The 18606-nt window shown below is 31.1% G+C and overlaps 1 protein-coding gene across 1 annotated transcript in view; it reads right to left on the bottom strand.

The window, feature by feature from the left end:
- LOC122269866 (uncharacterized) overlaps positions 1-18606 on the bottom strand; it is a 28851-nt gene that overhangs the window by 6891 nt on the left and 3354 nt on the right. The window contains exons 4-6 of the mRNA XM_043044949.2: positions 16865-16995; positions 14306-14469; positions 6985-7083 (exon numbers count right to left, since the gene is read on the bottom strand). Of these exons, the coding sequence (XP_042900883.2) occupies positions 6985-7083; positions 14306-14469; positions 16865-16995 (394 nt within the window). The remainder of the gene's footprint in view (positions 1-6984; positions 7084-14305; positions 14470-16864; positions 16996-18606) is intronic.

The following is an 18606-nucleotide window of genomic DNA, read 5'->3' as shown; positions in this document are numbered from 1 at the left end:
TTTCTATTTTAAATTATATTTTGTGAAGAAGTTGCTAATGTGAGGCTTAAAGTAGCCAATCGGGAAAGTTGGGAGGATTTATGTGTTGGATGTTTATTCGTGATTGGAGGTGAAAGTATTGGTCCTTTTTAATTAGTTGAAAACGCGCGACACGGAAAAAAAACATGCACGGAACAGCAGAAAGCGCATCAATCTAATCTTCTCATTTCAAATATTTTCCCCCACAGAATTTTCAATACACAGGTACCTTTTTTACCGGGACCTTTTATTCCGGACCTTTTTTTCCGGGACCTTTTTTTCCGGTACCTTTTTTTCCTGGAACCATAGAAATCACAGTAGCCTAAATGACCAGCAAATGTTTCTTTCCTCAGCAAGAAAAATTGCCTATAAATAAAAGCAACTCACACTCGGATTAATCAGATGATTTGTTTTTATGACGTTTCGATTCAACGTGATGAAGTTTACAAATGTAAATAAAAATGGCGCGAACGTTGATGAAGAGGATGATCGGATGAAATTTTGAATTAATTCATTGAATTAATTAAATTAATACATAAAATTAAACGAATATCATTTCTAGAGGGTCTGTGGTTTACTTTTATTTCCTTTACAAACATCGTTGGGATATTATGAGATAATAGCATCACATTAAAAAATAATATTGGCCAAAAGCTGAGATAAATAGCAAACAATGGCAACTATTACGAGCAACCGTTCGGGCAATTAAGCAACCCTATCGGCTACTCAGAACTGTGAAATTACCCTTAGAGTGAACGATAGAGTTGAGGTTCCGCTTACGGTTGCTATTATTTTTCTCACGTGAAATATCCGTATTTCGCCTTGAAATGACAGGTCTTCAAAAGGCAATTCTTATAACAATTCTTCTTTTAAACACAAATAATAAATCGAGTAACGGATACACGTATACAAGAAATACTACTAAAGAAAGTATCATAACACAATGTTCACGTTGTAAGCCAAATGGCTTCAAAACACACCAAAAACAGTAACACGGAAGTATATGCAGTCAAGAGCTTGCTGCCCTCCCTAGTGTCGAAAACACCATCCATTGGTGCGGAAGGTTCCTCTTGGCGATAATATCAGGTTTGGCGAAAATGGAGGACGGGATAATCCCGAAGTACGAAGATGATCGACGGGTAAATACCAAAGTACCCTATTTTCTTAGCTACAGTAACAGTTATTCATAACCGTTAGGTCAAGTTTAATCTATCGCCCTCTATGCTTATTCTGCAAAATGTCAATATGGAGAAATGGCACAGTTTTGTGTTTGTGGTTGATTTTTTTAAAAATATTTATTAACTCACTACAATGCTGTAATACCTGGGTTCAAAAAAATTTACATAAATAAAAATGAGACATTGATTTTGCTAATTTTCCCCTAGGTGGAAAAATTTACCATAAAGTTTAGTATAATGTTTGCGATTGCCATAATGTTTACGATTTCCTTAACAACAGACATGTCTGTTATGATTTTAATGATCAATTTGTTATTTTACCAACTAATATTGGTGTTCCACAGGGATCATCCCTGGGACCAATTTTATGGCTAATTTTAATTGATTCTCTTTTAACTAGTTTTGATTTTAACGATTGCAAACTACTGGCCTTTGCTGATGACGTCTTCCTTTTAATGAAGCACACCATTCTTTATCGTCTCGATAAGCTGGGGACCGAAATTATTCAAAATATGGTAAATTGGGCCGGAAGTCACAAATTAAAATTCTCACCCGACAAGACAAAACTTATAACCTTCCCCAAAGACGCGAAATGTATTAAGAGAACACCTCGCTTAAAAATGGAGGGGACCAGGACGGCCTATGTAAGATGCGGCCTATGTAAGGACACTGAAATACCTTGGTGTGGTGCTCGATCCTCGGCTGAGCTGGATCCCACACCTGGAGTATCTAAGAACAGATATCTTCACGTTCTATGACAGACTAAAACAGTTCAGTAGAGCCACATGGGGACTTAGTCCGAATATCTTGAAATTGATATATCTGCAGGCTATTGAAAAGAAAATCATTTATGGTGCCTCCGTGTGGTATAAGAATAAAGTTAAAATAAACCAGAATCTCCTAACTATCCAAAGAATTCCATTGCTCAACATCACTAAATGCTATTCTACAACTAGCACGGAGGCACTACAAATACTTGCAGGAGTCATACCTATTGACTTAAAAATTAGAGCAACTATTTCGATTAAACGACATACCTGGTCACCAGAGGAATTTAACGACAGCGATTATCAAACAGATGAACTTAAAAATTATATCCCTTACTCAGTCCCTGTGTATGACCCTACGAAGTTAAAGATCGTTAGTAGGGGTTTCGGCTCACCGAGGGGCGTTGGCTACGAGTTCTACACTGATGGCAGTAAGAAACAGGTGACCAATGAAAGCACAGGCGCTAATGAAGATCGGGTGGGTTGTGGTTTCTTGGTGAAACTGGATAACCATACTATTTACGAACAGACCGCACGTTTAAATAATGAGTGTAGTATCTACTCCGCCGAACTTACGGCAATCAAATTGGCTACCCTTTGGGCAAACAATAACAATATTGAACAATACACTATCTTTTCTGACTCAAAGTCCTCGTTGCAGGCCCTTGAAAACCCAACCCCAACAGATCCTCTTGTAGAAGAAATTAAGGAAATTGTTCAAAACAAACAATGCTTATTCAATTGGATTAAAGCCCACTCGGGGGAGCCTGGCAACGAGGAAGCAGATTTTTTAGCCAAAAAGGGCACCTTATTGGACGGGGTGGACTTTCACTACACCATAACAAAACCCCAGGTCAAACATAGACAGAGGCAGGTCAGTAGGATTTTATGGCAGGACAGGTGGAGCAGCTCTGCAAACGGGAGACACACACACTATTTGATACCTACAGTTAACGAATGTTTTTTATCCAGCGATTTTTACTTTAATCAGTTTTTAACTTCCCATGGTGTATTTGGCGATCACCAAGCTAGGATGTTTCAAAAATCCTCCGCGTGCAAATATTGCGGTCACTATCAGACTATTAAACATCTGATGCTTGACTGTCAAAAATTTGCAACCATTAGGGGAAATAGTTTTGACAGAAGAGGCGACATAAGATCTTGGTGCAGGACTAATAAACAGAGGCAAATTATTAAAAACATCATTAAACGCACCCTGGAGGACGCACTCGCCCCTGATGACATTTTGGATCCGCTCTACACGAATTAATCTCAGTCCCGGTTGTTGGGCTGCCCGCCTGTTCGCTTCCCGTTATTTTGACAACGTTTTGTTGTTTTATCTATCTCATTCGCTTTTTAATTCTGTTTTAATCTATTTATTCACTACATTGTGCTTTTTAATTGGCTTATTTACATTGCCTTTCCTTGCTTTGCAAATTTTAGCGTCTCCTTTTAATTGTATTTGATAATTGTTTGTTTTACCACTTTACTCTTGGAGCATTTTAATTATTTTACTGCTGTTGCCATCAGACTCTGTAACGTTTGCATAATGTTACTCTGTAATGTTACTTTTTTGTATTTTATGTACTTTTTTGTTTTCTTGATTTTAATAAACATTTACCCGTATGCCCTAAATTGGGGCAGGTCGGGGTAAATATTTCATAAAGTTTAGTAACGTTTGGGCCTTTCTAAAGCCCAGATTCATGGCAAGATGGTATTTAGTTTTGTGTTGGCGGAAGAGCCATGTTAACACAACATCACTCACGAAAGCGAGGGTCAACCTTCTTCCATCAAAAGGTACCGCAACATAATATGACTTCGATTGAGTACCTGTCCGGTGGGAGGACTAGAATATGACAGATAATGGCGAGAGAAATGCAGATGTCGTCTTAAGTTTAAACTTAAACAATAATTACTATCTAAATTTAGATTTAGTTACAGATCAAACAAAAAATTAAGGCAAATAAAGATTAGGGGTGGCATCACTCATTGCCCCTTCTCAGGGAGTACTCACGATTAAAAGACCGAGATGACTATTAACAGCAATAATTTTATCTAAAAAATTTAAGTTGGAGGCTAAGGGTGAATTCTAATAATAAGCATGTTTATACACTAGTAAATTGGTATTTAATATCTGTAGTGGTAGTTACGCCACAAAACATTCAAATATCATAGCGTGTTTCGCATAATGAAACGAAAATAAGCAGAGCCATCTACTAATGTTGTGAGAGCCGAGAAGCAGCGATTAAATGCTCTATAAATTTTCGTGAGATCAGTGTCGCGTAAATAATTTGTAATGACGTCATCGTTCATAATCTGTAATATTTTATTCATTAGTTTAATACTTATATGAATTCGAATGGCAACAGTTTATGAGTTTATGTTTTTCATGGAGAATGTTAAGAATAGAAGTGGATCCTTTTATAACTTGTAAATATTGTAATAAAGGTTTATAGAAAATTAGTAAGAGTTTTTCGATGATTCTGACATTGTGGTGAAACCCGGACGTAATCGTTTGCATTTGATCGACATTTAAGTCAGATATTTTTATTCTCTTATTTGAAAATTTCTCAAGTTTGGAATTCTAAATGGATCTGCTCATAATGAAAAGAAAGTCGGTAAGAGCTTCTTTTACTCGCTTATATAATATTTTAATTGCGGCTCTCGATAAAACTGAATTAAATTTTGAAGATTTAAAAAGTAAATTATCATCTTTGGAAAGAATTTCTATTGATTTATCGAAATTAGATGAAGATATATGTAACGCCATTTTGACAGAAGTCGTCAAAGCAGACGATTTTGAAAAAGAATACTGTATCATTGAAGAATACAGAGAAAAGTTAGATTCTGTTTGTGTAAAAAGGATTCTTAATTCTCATAAACTGAAAGATAAGAAAGATAATTCGGTTAAAAATGAAAAAACTAAACTTAAGCTTCCGAAAATAGAACTTGTACATATCAGTGGCGAGGTAAAAGATTGGCTGCATTTTTGGGGCCAATTCAGTAGATTACACGAAAATAAATCGACGGACGATGAAGATAAATTTCAATATCTTATTCAATGCGTGACAGTCGAAGGAAGAGCTCGTGAAATAGTGGATAGTTACCCGCCGACGGCCGATAATTGTTGCAAAGTTATTGAGAGTTTGAAATCAAGGTTTGGCCAAGAGGAACTTTTAATTAAATATTATGTTCGGGAACTTTTGGCTCTTGTCGTTAAAAATGCTACAAATTTAAGGAATAAGATGGATATTACACAATTGTACGACAAATTAGAATCGGAAGTGGTCGGGTGATTAAGAAACCTATTAGATATTTAGATGACTGTAAAAAACATTTACTTTTAAGTATAGCGTTGTTATTAAGTATTTACTTATTAGTGTTTCAATGCTTTTATTGGAAATGTTTATTTTTAATCTTAGATATAGTATATAATGCATTTAGTAATTTTATATGTAGTTAAATTTTATATTTATTGCTTGTTTATGCATTTTTAGAAAATGTTCTACTTGATTAAATAATATTTAATCAAGATGGGAGGATGTCGCGTAAAGAATTTGTAATGACGTCATCGTTTATAATCTGTAATATTTTATTCGTTAGTTTAATACTTATATGAATTCGAATGGCAACAGTTTATGAGTTTATGTTTTTCATGGAGAATGCTAAGAATAGAAGTGGATCATTTTAAAACTTGTGAATGTTGTAATAATGGTTTATAGAAAATTAATAAGAGTTTTTCGAATCATCTGACAATCAGTGTTCATTAAAAACAAATTTTATTCCCCTTTATAGAATTTAATTGATAGTTTCTTAGAAAAAAAAAGTTTTTTAGGAATGTTTCAGTTTAAAAACAGTATTTCAGAGTAAGCTGTGGGTGATTACTTTGAATTAAAAAAGCAACTTAAACGCATGGAGACAACTTTATTCAAACTTCGTAAACAAATTTACTTACTTAAACTCTAAAATCAAGAAAGATTCTTTTATTAACAGCCACTAGATTTTAACCTGCGTTTGAAATCTTTTACATTTATGAACTTTTGACAGCCATTAAAAACATATGTGATTTTTTCTTTAAAGTAACGGTATTAAATATCTCACATATAAATTTCATATTTATGCCAAAAATTTATTTGTTAAAATAGCTGAACGTGAATGTCATGTGCTAGGCATAAGATTTTTTATTTCCTTTGTTTCTACTATGCACTGGGAAAAGAAGGAGAATATTTTAAAATATATATTAATCATGCAAAATAGTTAAAAGAGCTTAAAATGTTTCTATGAACACATCTTTCATATTCTTAAAAATGCAATGATAATTAAAGAAAAAAACAAAAGATTAATATTTTTTTTATCGAAAAAAGAAAAAAAGTAATAAAATTATATCTTGAACACGGCTCTGAGGGGACTTTAACGGGATGGAAAGAAAAATACCCAATAAAGAAAACATCTAAAGCAAAATAAAAATACGTTTTTTCTCTATATTTTAGAAGTTTTAAGTGCGAAAGGTTTAAGAGACCCATAACACCGAGCTTTTAAGATAGTGCGGTTAAAATTTGTGTAAAAAGTGGTCGTATACTTATTTTAAGCCATGTTTAAACTAAGCGAACATTAGTTTAAAAAAGAAATTACATTACAAAAGAATCTATATTAGAGACCATGCGAGAGATCCAAATTAAAGAAACTAAATGTCGTTCCTAATCGGATTGACTATGATTGTGCGAGGCATCTTGTATATTGATTGACAACATTTAAAAACACACACACAAAAAAAAGAACATTGATCTTAAAGAAAAACAACAAAAAAGCACAGCGTTTCAAAATATTTTCAAAACCGATCAGCTCTTTTTTTTTATATCTATTGCCATTCTCAGAGTAACTTACTTATCTGGAATAAGTTTAGTGGCGCTAGCGCAACCTACTTGTAGTTAGATTGGTGGCGCTGCATTTTTGCCTACACTGGAGTTGGTATTTGGCGCAACACTAAGACTTGTAACTAAGTATGTTTACAAATGATTTACCTGATATGTGAGAGGTCCACTTCCGTTCTTCTGTCTCCATTCACTCAAGTAATCTTTGCAATGGGTGTCGTAGGGTGACGGTGATGAAGTTCTTTCGAGCTATCACACACAAAATTATATTCAAATTAACTTTATTTCAATATTGCAACACTTTGCTTTGCTCTTTCATTTACAATTTATGTTTATTCAAATTTTTAGTTTTATTTTGAAAATCTAAAACTTCTCTTTTGAATACATGTTTGTTTTAAATAGAATCTGTATACTAAAAATTGTGTAATCATTCTCCATGATAATTTAATGAACTGATTAGACAATTTCAATAAATTCATTTATGAAGATGTTATCTGGTAAGTAGTTTAAACTAGTGTTAATAAAACATATTATTTCATGAATTAGATTATTATTGAATTACAGTTGTTATATAATTAAGAGTTTTTCATAAAATATAAAATTTCACAATATTGCTTAAAAGCAAAAGCACGTTTGAAAAACATAACTTTGATTAATATTTAGGTAGGTACGTCGCACTTTTACTGACTTTATTTATAGGGTTGTACCAATTTAGTTTATCATGAATGGCTAGTCCGAAAGTATTGTGGGATATTCTCCAAGTTATATTATGAATGACCTTTCTTCTTATAACCATAAGTTTGTCTGTGCTGATCGCACATCATTTTTCTATAATAATTTGTTCTTTACAGCTTGGATCATCCACATATCATGTATTTTCAGTAGCGCTAGTATAAACTAAATAAAAGAACATCGGCTTTTGTCTCGTTTGGAAGTTTTTTCAGACAGGAATGTGACGTAAAGGCCTGGTTTCTTAGAACAGGCAGGTCGGGGTANGTGAGCTTGATAGTATACGTCATCGAACGCTCATCTTGAACTACAATTGCCGTCCAACTCAACTGCAGTTGGATTACAGCGTGACGTTAACCACAGAAGCAATGGCGGACAACATCCAACAGCACATTGAAATCAGCCAAGATTTTGATTTTGACATTAAACATAGCTTCTTCATTAAACATAGCACTCTTCATTTAGCTCAGCCATAATATGTTTTTTCTTGGACAAAGTCATTATTTGTTCTCTGAAACACTGGTCGACAATAACAAAATCAATACAGATTCAAAATAAATATTTGTTTACGTTATTAACGCATGCAATGAGAGATAATGTCTGCGTTGGACCGACTGCTCACGCTGAGCTAACAAAAAAGTATTTTTATGGCGTCAGCTCTACGTCAACTTTCCACTGACGCCCAAATAAGGCACTAGTTCTAAGAAACCAGGCCTTGAGCTAACAAACCAGTATTTTGTTGGCGTCAACGGGACGTTGACGCCCAGATAAGGCGCTTGTCCTAAGAAACCAGACCTTAAGGAAGTGATTAATTGTGTCTTGCTTGATCATCTTTGTGATGAATGCAGTCAAAAGCGGGGTTTCTTTCTTGTAAATACCATCACTGATGAAATCTAATGAGTTGCTTCTAAAGACATACTGTTGTTTGTGTGCAAAGTTGATGAAAGGTTGTAATCTGTGAAGTATAATTCTCTCTTTCCAAAATTCGGGAGGAAGTTGATAGTTATTCTTGAGTCAGTGGGGAAAAAAGTATGATTTACGGAGTCTGGAAAGATCTTTAAGCAGGCATTGCACAGTTTATTTGCTTCATCATATTGTCGATTCCGGCAGATTTTCAATTATTTAGTTTTTTGATAAGTTCAGTTTGGTCAACATCGTCAAGGCTATTATTATTCTTAAAAAAATCACCATAGGTATCGTTAGTCATTAAATCTTTATCAGAAGGTCAAGTTGAAATTGATTTTCAATAGTATCAGCGAATATTTCTCCTCATCTCTGTACACGTTTTTATTATCGTGTATAATTGGTTTGTTTACAGTTTTTGCTGTCTTAAGTGCTTTACTCATGCTTCATACAGACTGATATTCATTGCAAAACCCTGCGACTTTGTTTCGCTCGTCTCTAGATTGCTATCATTTTTTTTCTTTATTTCTATTTATTATCACGAGGATTCCTATTATTTGCCGTCTTTTCTTGTAACCAATCAGTTCAACTGTTGCGGGAGTGTCATATAGTTGTGCTTAATAATTCTTGATTTAGTTGCGTCATTATGAACATCTTGGATACCAATAGTTAGGGTACAAATTGCAGTATTGATGTCGTCAATAATACTTAGTGGAGGATTTTCATCACTCTATATGAAGATATTGAAAAACAAGTCCTAGATTTGCCTTTTTAGTGATGGTGAGTGTATACTGTATGATATCCCCAAGTGTTACAACAGGTACATTATCAATGAAAACTCTGTGGTAGTGTAACATCCTATTGGGAGGCTGTTGTAAAAAATAAAAAAAAGTAAGAAAAGTTCGGATGTCTGTGTGGGATGTAAAGGAAGTAAATCGGCTCAGTTGGTGCGATAATAGTTAAGCTTAAGTCCATGATGGGGTCATAAAGTTGTTTAACTCTTTTTGTAACTATCTCTGCAGCCCCACATAGAGATTGTAATCTCAGCCAACGATGCACTTGATATCATTCGGGATAGCATGTCTTTAGTAATTAAATGGTTTGTTATAAGCAGCTGTAATTTTTAAGAACTCATTTTTTATTTTTTGTCGGAGGATTGAAGTATCTTCGAATCCATCGCTACTATACAAGGTAGTATTTAGGCTTTTTTTTGGCAAAAATCGCTGTACCACTTCATTTAAAGTTTTGCCTGTGTGTCTGTTTTGTAAGTATGGTAATTATGAAGGTTTAATTTCTTGCGAGAAGTTGCATACTTAGGCAACATCAAGAATGAAGTTGCTGAATTCCTCGAATTGGTGTTTATATTCCACAGCATAATTCTGATAGGTTCATAATGATGTTTCTTTAGTTCCTCTTGTTATATCTTCTCAACTGCTTTACTAACCATTGGAATTGCGTTCAGTCCACCGATTAAGTTGTTTAAAAAATATCCTTTGGGTCGCTCAATGTTTTCTGCACATGTTTTGTTTCTTGACTGCATCTGCATAGATTTTGTTTCGGAAAACTCTTTCTTGAGGCTCATTGTATCGTATCTTTGTGGTAGGGGAAAATATAACACACCCTCCATAGCTTGCAGGATGGTCAAGTGCACAGTTCGTGGTTTTTCATCTCTAGTTTTTGTGCATGAGGGAAGTCAAATGAGCACTTAACGCATCTTGGTCCGACATAGCTGTCTAGTGATAAACATCTATGGCAATATGCTGGACCGGTTGCAGTTCTCAACCTTGACACTTGCATTTTATCTGAAGGTGAGACTGTAAATTTCTTCGAAGTTACTTCTCTTCTTAATGCCTGGAGGAACATATTTAATTTAATGAACTCATTTGTGCAACGTTTTCGACCTTTAAGCTTTCAGAAGTTAAGTATTTTGCTACATATTCTCAATCATAGTTATTAGGAATTGGTTTAATTCAAATTTCGATAAAGCATTTAAAGATTCCTTGATTTATCGCTTGGAAATATAGTTGCAAGTAAACAATAATTTGCAATTGACGGACTAAAACTGAATGAAATGGATGCAAAATTTCAGAAATTTTTTTACTTAGAAATGATAATAAAATAAAAGCACATAGTCCAACTATTGCTTATTATAAAACAGAATAAAAATTGTTTTATTTAATAACAAATCTGTGTTCTTAACTTGTATTTTACCTAAAGATTATCGATGTGTTTACATTAAATAATTATGGTAAGAATAATGCTTTTATAATTGAAAGAAGTTTATTTTTACATTGAGTTTTGTTTTGGAATAAAAATAATTATGTTCCAAAATAATGTTTATCATGATTTTGTTTTGAATTTTCACAACTGCACTGTGTAATTTATATTGCAACTCCATAATAAATTTTCAGAATTTTATAAAATGAGGGTAGGGAGATATGATATGTTCATAATTAAAATTTGAAAACTTTTTATAGTAATGCTTAAGTATTATTCAGTAATATCATTTATTATTTTTATAGTAATGTATAAGTATAAGTATTATTAAGTATCATTCCCACTGAAGACAGCTTTTAAAAGATGATGTAAAAAATGTCATATTTTTTCGTCTCATTCTCGTATATAATTGTATGTTTGTGCAAATTGATTCTACATAATATTTACTACTTTTTTGGTTTTGGAATTAAAATGTTATGTTTTGGTTAAGGTTGCTAGTTTAGAACATAGCATCTTTAAATAATTATCGAATTGCAGAAACTGCCCATGTAAAGTTATTTTTGCATTACAAATTAATTCTAGCAATTTTCATGCTTTCCTGTCTTCTCTCCCTCGAAAAATTTCTACGTTGCCTTTTGTTTCAGGTGTAGTAAAAAATTTAAGATAGAATAAAGTTACGTAAGTATTTCTCCATTTCAATGATGTAAACAAAGAATAAAATAGGTTTGTTTCAAAATTTTCTAATTATTATGAAATACATATATAAATTTTTTTTATAGTTAAAATTTCCACTCAATTCAAATGTAAATTTAACTTTCTAATTATATAATTTCAGAATATGAAAAATTTATTATAATTGGGAAATTATAAATGGTTAGAGTAAAATTAAAGATGACTAGAGTTAGAAAAATTGACCAGATTGATTAAATTGGTTCCTTTCTAAAAAAAGTTGGACATGCATTTAAAATTAAAAATAAACACTTTGGAAATGATTAATGAGGTAAAATTTACCAAAAAACTCATTGTATAAGGGACAAGAAAAAAGCATTAAAAATTTAGCTACTCAAGTAAATTAAATTTGAAATATTTATTCAAAAAAATCAACTCAACACAAAATATTCCTTGAAGGGAAAAAATGGATGGAAGCAGAATTCGCTAATTTAATTTTGTTTAGTATTTTTGTATAACTAAGTAAATAATGCGTGGAATGACATTATAAAACTATTGTTCCATGTTTTACTGCTTTATAACAGTGCAGGAAGTTAAGTAAAATTATATCGCTGAATTTTTCTACTATCATCCAAATATTCCCCTTGTTTACTCCAAAAGATGATGTCAGAAAATCTAATATTATATAGCATCAAACCAATGAAAATTAATGTCATGGCGAAAGCTAGATAATATTAGTTTAGAATTTAACGTTATATAATGCAGAGTCACCTTTTGTATCTTTCGAATATTAAAAAGTAGCCGTGCAAAATGGTTTTCTGAAGTTATCTAATATTACTTCAGACTAGATCTAAATATCATAGTTTTAAATTAAAAATTTTTGTTCATTTTTCACTCAAAATAAATTTAATTTTGACATGCATGATGTGCTCCATAAATTGATAAATCTCAGTTGTAAATTAAAATTCCCTAAAAATCTCTTTTCCTTAAGTTTCTGCTTGGTTTGTTTTGAAATAGTTATTAGCTGTTAATTCTATTCATGAACTAATAAAAAAAGTTTAATTTCTTTATTCAAAGAAAGAGCTGTATAAATTATTTCTATCGGTTTAGCTAATTTTAAGCAGTTTCATTGAGCACGTGGCACGCTTTTCTATTTAAGAACTCAATGAGAACGTCTGCATAAATAAAATATGCAAATTTTAAAACTTATTATTTAATTCAAATGTTTCCTCGTGTCAGTTAAATATTCCTTCATTTAAGAAACTACTTCTATGAAACAATCAAAATTAAACTATGCTGTTATTAATTATGAATTTTCTGTAAATTTTTTTGCTAAATTATAAAATTTTAGAATACTAGTGGGCTGTGCCCCCTGATCGCTAACGCTCGCCAATCCCGGAAAATTGCTACGCAATCTTATATGGTTTGCGAAGCAAACCAAGATCGCTTCGCTCGCTACTAATTTAGGTACATTGCAAATGCACAAAATTCTAAGAATTCAAAGCAATCATTCAAATCCATATAAAAACTTTTTTTTTAAAAAAAATTACATCTTTTTAGTAAATACTAAGTCATTAAAATAAATTTGAATTCAAATAAATGACATGCAATTCGTTAAACCTATTAGAAATGTGCTATAGTATAATTCGTGATATAAATCAAAAATCGTCAAATAAATTCGTAATCTATAAATTCGTGAGAAAAAGCGCTTTCGACAAAATACTAAAATAGAGATCTATCGACAAAGACTGCCTAGCTTAATAGTATGAGATTGCCGCAGCTGATGCTCTCCGGTTATTTCAGTTTCCGTTTTTAAAAGCGCTATATGTGTTGAGCCACCTCATCTAGATTTGGCATGTGACATTTTTAACGGCAATCATTGGTCGATTTTCTAGCGTTGCCATTCGGGGAATTGCAATGAAGCTTTTTTTTGTCACCGTGTAAGAGAAATAGTAACTTAAACAAAACAAAGCAAACGTTGCCACCGGCGGAAAAGAAATACAGCCAAAATTTGGGAGCCACGTAAGAGAATTATATATATTAGATTTTCCTCTAAGATATAATAAAATCTTTTTCAAATAATCAAAAATAATTTTACAATACTGTTTGTATACATTTGAAAATCTCAATTAATAACTTTAAACTGAACCTGCATAGTTTTTATTTTGTTTGATTTTGCAATCAAAATTGATACATTTAAGTTATCGATTGTAATTAAGAGCATGAAGTAGATTTATAATACTATTCAGTTTGAATATTAATCAATTCTAATATTTATATATAAAAGACGGCTAAAAATACTTTTAAAATATATGCTCACATTTTATATTTAGTAATTATTATTGTACTAATTTAATGTTTTACCAAGACATTGTTGCTTACCATGCACTTGCCTGTAATCCATAACATTAATATTAAAAAGTATTATACTGAAATGTAAAAAAAAAAAAAAAGATATTTTAAGCATATAAAGGAAAATATAAGAATAAAATTTAAAGCAAACTGGATTTCAATAAATGTGTTATTATTAAAACACCTATTCAATATTAACACGTGGCCCGATATCTTACCTTAATATTGACCCATAATATTTATATTTGAAAACGTGTTATATTACCAGGTACTAGTGTACCCTAGCAGAGGAAATAATTATTAGGGGTACACAAGTTGGCCCTATAGGTTACAGGATGATACTTTTCTTATTTTATATTCAAAACTTTAACATTTGTCTTAAAATTAGCATGAGAAATATACTAGAACAGATTTATGATAGATTTATATTTTGTGAACCATCCACACTCGCAACTCTAAAACTAAAAAATTTTATACCTTAATAATTAGTAACCACATTAGTTTAAGAATTTTAAAAATTATGTTAAAATACTGTATTTTATATGATTTAGTGCTTATAATAGATAGCAGCATTTTAAAGTGCAAAAGAATATGAACTCACAACTTCAGTGATGGTTGCTTCGTACTTGTTTCCTCCGTCTAACCTCATTCCATCATAGAAGGGGTTCGCGATTGTCTTCCGATCATGAATGGACACGTGGACACTCGCAGATCTGATAAGAGCTCTCAACTCGTGTGGTTGGGTCAAGATCATAAGCTCTATAACTAAAGAAAAGGAAGAAAGTTCTCATTTTCGAAAGTTTTAATTAACGTGACAACTTCATTTAATAGAGTTTTCTTTAAAATTGTTTTATCCTTTTTTTGTTTTTATACTTTTTACGAGTTTATGATAAAATAAAGAATTTAGAATTGTTTTATAACCAAATTTTGAAATTCAATAATGAATACTTAGTGAAGATCTGTAAATGATGTGCTACAAATATAAGTAATAGTTTATAAATCAAAGATGTATAAAAAAATAACGTATATAAACAGAAAGAAATGTGCATAAATTAAAATTTCATGAATAGCATAAAGTTTTTATTTAAAAAAAAGGGAAGTAAAGCAGGCAAATTTACTACAAAAGTAGAGAAAGAAACTTCCTTAGATAAAGCTAAAAATTATTGTTTTTCGAAATTTAATTTCATAATTATTATCTTAAACTAAATGTTAAATAATAAAATACACAGCAAACATAAGAAGAAATATTAAAGTTTACTTTGCATACAACGCTGAACATAGAAAGGACAATCTCAGATGACGCATAGTCTTAAATAAATTGAAATTTCCTATCAACTATTAAAAATTATAAAAAATTAACAACAGTAGTGTCTGCTTTATAACACCCCAGATACAGAATGGTACTAATATTGGACATTGTTAGAAAATTATTAAGATTAAGATTTTAAGCTTTCTTTCTATTGGTACACCTTTACAAAGTTATTGTTTATGTAAAAATATAATTCCGACATTAATCGGAATTTTTTTGAAATGGACAATGAAAACTTAGGAGAAAAATAAAGTGTAACCTTTTGGACAGTTTAATGTTATTATTTAAATCTAGTGGATTTTTTTTTCATGACCAACATGTGAAGAAATACACTATAGAAATTTTGACATTATTCAAACAATGCCAAAAATGAAATTCATAATTATTTTATGCAATATTTAAAAGTAATTACTGAAAGTTTAGTATGTTAAATAAAATGAATTATTTTATAAAACACTTATCGCATTTATAAGTTTACTACTTTCTAAGTAATATGCAGTACACTCTTCAAAAACCCCGTTATGTTAAAAAAAAAAAAAAAAAAAAAAAAAAAAAAAAAAAAAAAAAAAAAAAAANAAAAAAAAAAAAAAAAAAAAAAAAAAAAAAAGATAAATAAATAATTCCTGTGGCATTATATATCCTCTTAATGTTAATTTGAATTCCTATGTCTAAGAGTTTCTTCTCAAAATCTTGTTTTGTAGAATATTTTTCGAAATAGAAATTGAATTTTTTCGGAAAGATCACAATGTAAGTTGCTTGTAAACCAATTCTTTTCTATTTAATGCATAATTATTTTTGTTTTACTTTGAAAAATAAAATTATCATTGTTGTATTTAGACTTATAGTCAACTATCATTACATGGGTCATTCTCACAAAAGCAGCCATTTTCATGTTCCCAGCATATTTTACGGTTGTTTCACGACTTATGGAAAAAAAATTTTTTAGAAGAAAATGTCTTTCAGAATGCAGGTTAACAAGAAAAGAAAAAAAAAGAAGATAATTGTTAATTTTAATTTATTATTTTTTTAGGTATTTAAAATATAACAATACGTCATTCAACATGCTTCTCTTACTGATTTAAAGAAAGGAAAAATTATTTCTTCTTAGTTATAAGCTTACAAGTTCGTATTTTTCTTTTCAGAATATTGAGATATAGAATTCGAAAAATCAATTTTAAATTTAATTTCTGATAAAAAAAAATATTACTTCAGCGCTATTTTAAACTTTGACTCTGTGTTGTATCCATTCTCTTAGAACAATATATTAGGGGGACCGGAAAGTAATACCGTTTCGGTGCATTAAATATTCGTTAGTCTTAAAGACAAATTTATTTTTTCCCCCGATTTATTTTGATTCATTTTCTATCCTGCATTGAAAGTTTGTTGCTAACGAGGGTGAATACATTATCGGTTAAAAATAAAATCTAGATAACAACTATCGAATGCACTGAAACGACATTACTTTCCGGTCCCCCTAATATTTACTACTCACAATTCTCACAGAATAAAAAATATTTTAGTAAAAACTTTAGCAGTTTGCTACAACCAGCATCATAGAACGAAATTGCAACATATTTTCAGCTTCAACATTCAGAAGCTTAGCAAGTGGAATAAACTTGAATGCATGAAATCAGGTAAAATTGTTACATTTGTCATTAAATATGTATTATTTAAGAGTAGTTATTCTTATTCATGACTCTACTTTCTTAGAGTCGAACATATTTTCCTAGTTTTTAGAACATGTTTAGTTCTGAACTTGTTATCTCCAAATCTTTATCGTCCCTTCAACAATTCTATCGCCCTCATCTAAGGCCCGTAAATAGATAAAGGCAATATTAATAAAATGCTTACCTGAAAACTTGTTAATTTTCTGAGTTCCTGCTTTTCCGACGTCAGAGTTTATTGTATAGCAATAGGCAGGTTCCGCTGAGTAGATACCATCGTCTGCGATGGATGGCAGTGCAACGGCAGACAACCTATTCCTTTATAGAAGAAGTTAATACAGATGTTCGTTATTCTGAAAGTTTTACCTTTAAACCCTTTTTGGCAAATCCTTTATTTGCATGCAAGTCTACTGACCACAATTTAGAGTCAATTGGATTCCAATAATACTTAAAAGTTTAGAACTATTTAATAATTCAATTCGTCATCAGGGTGAGTAGCCAAATCTTTCAATAAAAAATAAGCACCTTTTAAGTACTTTTTAAGCACTTAAAAAGTATTTTTTAACACTATATACATTAACAAAATGCAAAATAATTTTGACAAAGACCTTGCATGATCATGATAAAATAGCTAGTTTCTGACAAAGAACTCTTTTTCTTCATTACATTAGCCGCCATAAAAGAAATAGAGAGATTTTTCGGTTCGATTTCAAAAGGTGGAAAATGAAGCTGTAAATTGAGAATCTCTTGCAAAATACAGCCGAGTTGCACATTAGAGTGCAAGAATAATTCCCTCTGAATCACATGCGGACCTCAGTATATGCACATGCGGACCGGCGAGAATTTCATCAAACATGTAAAATGATTAGTGCTTTTATACGCTACGGAACGATGGTACGCCGAAATGCAACGAGTTTGAATGATTTGTGAAAACGTTGAGTAGAACAATGTGAAAACAGCGCTTTTACATAATGCGTGGTGAAAATCAACATGGTAAAGAAAAAAAAATTCTCATGTTTGGAAGGGTAAAATTAAGCACTTTTTAAAAACACCCAATGAAAAAAGCACCTTTGAGGGCTTTTAAACAACGAAAATCGAAAATAATCACTTTTTAAAAACGCTACGCACCCTGTTTATTATATCAATAACAAATCGACAAGAAATAATCAGTAAACATTTGAGATCAATAGGAAAAAACCTGACCTTTTACTAGATTTTTCACAAACAAAATTCTAGTATTTCTCACAGTGACAAATTTCGTACACCTGATTTAGCGTTGCAGTGATTGCTTCATTCACATAAAAATGCGTAAATTCTGTAGCTACAATAATGAGGATCATTTTCACAAATCGTTTAATCTGCAATTTTATTTCCTTATTGAGTTTAGATTCCTTGTCATAACCTACCTTCGCTACTTCTCTTTTAAGCATTTCGATGATTTTACTCTTCCCTTACACTGAAGATATGACTGGTTCATTGCCTTAGAAACTCGAAAATTATATTTAATAAAAGGTTTCATTTTAATTTAAAGGTTTTATTGAGCTTAACAACATTCATATTTGTTATTTTAATTGAATGCTGTTGGTTAGCTATAAAAGTTCTAAAGTGAAGATCTGATTTTAATTGTTAAATGCCAGGCTGAATTAGGCAATAATAGTTTTTGCATACATATAACAGTAGTTTATTCAATTGTCATTTAATTCAATGATTTTATAGTGAATTTTGCTGTTTTATATAGACATTTGTTGGAAAATAGTTATTTTTAATCAAATTTTGAGAGAATAGCTTAATTTGTTTTTAAGTAAATAAATACTACAACAAATCCTTTAAATTCTACACTTTTGGTAAAAGTGGATCGTAAATTAATGTTTCTATAAATATTAGAATTCCACATAATTAGTTATTTATATTAAACTTAGAACTATTCTT

This window comes from Parasteatoda tepidariorum, chromosome 3 (assembly GCF_043381705.1).
Source record: "Parasteatoda tepidariorum isolate YZ-2023 chromosome 3, CAS_Ptep_4.0, whole genome shotgun sequence".
In the NCBI taxonomy this organism is placed as follows: Eukaryota; Metazoa; Arthropoda; class Arachnida; order Araneae; family Theridiidae; genus Parasteatoda; species Parasteatoda tepidariorum.
Note: the sequence above shows the minus strand (reverse complement) of the source record. Positions and strands in the feature narration are given on the sequence as shown.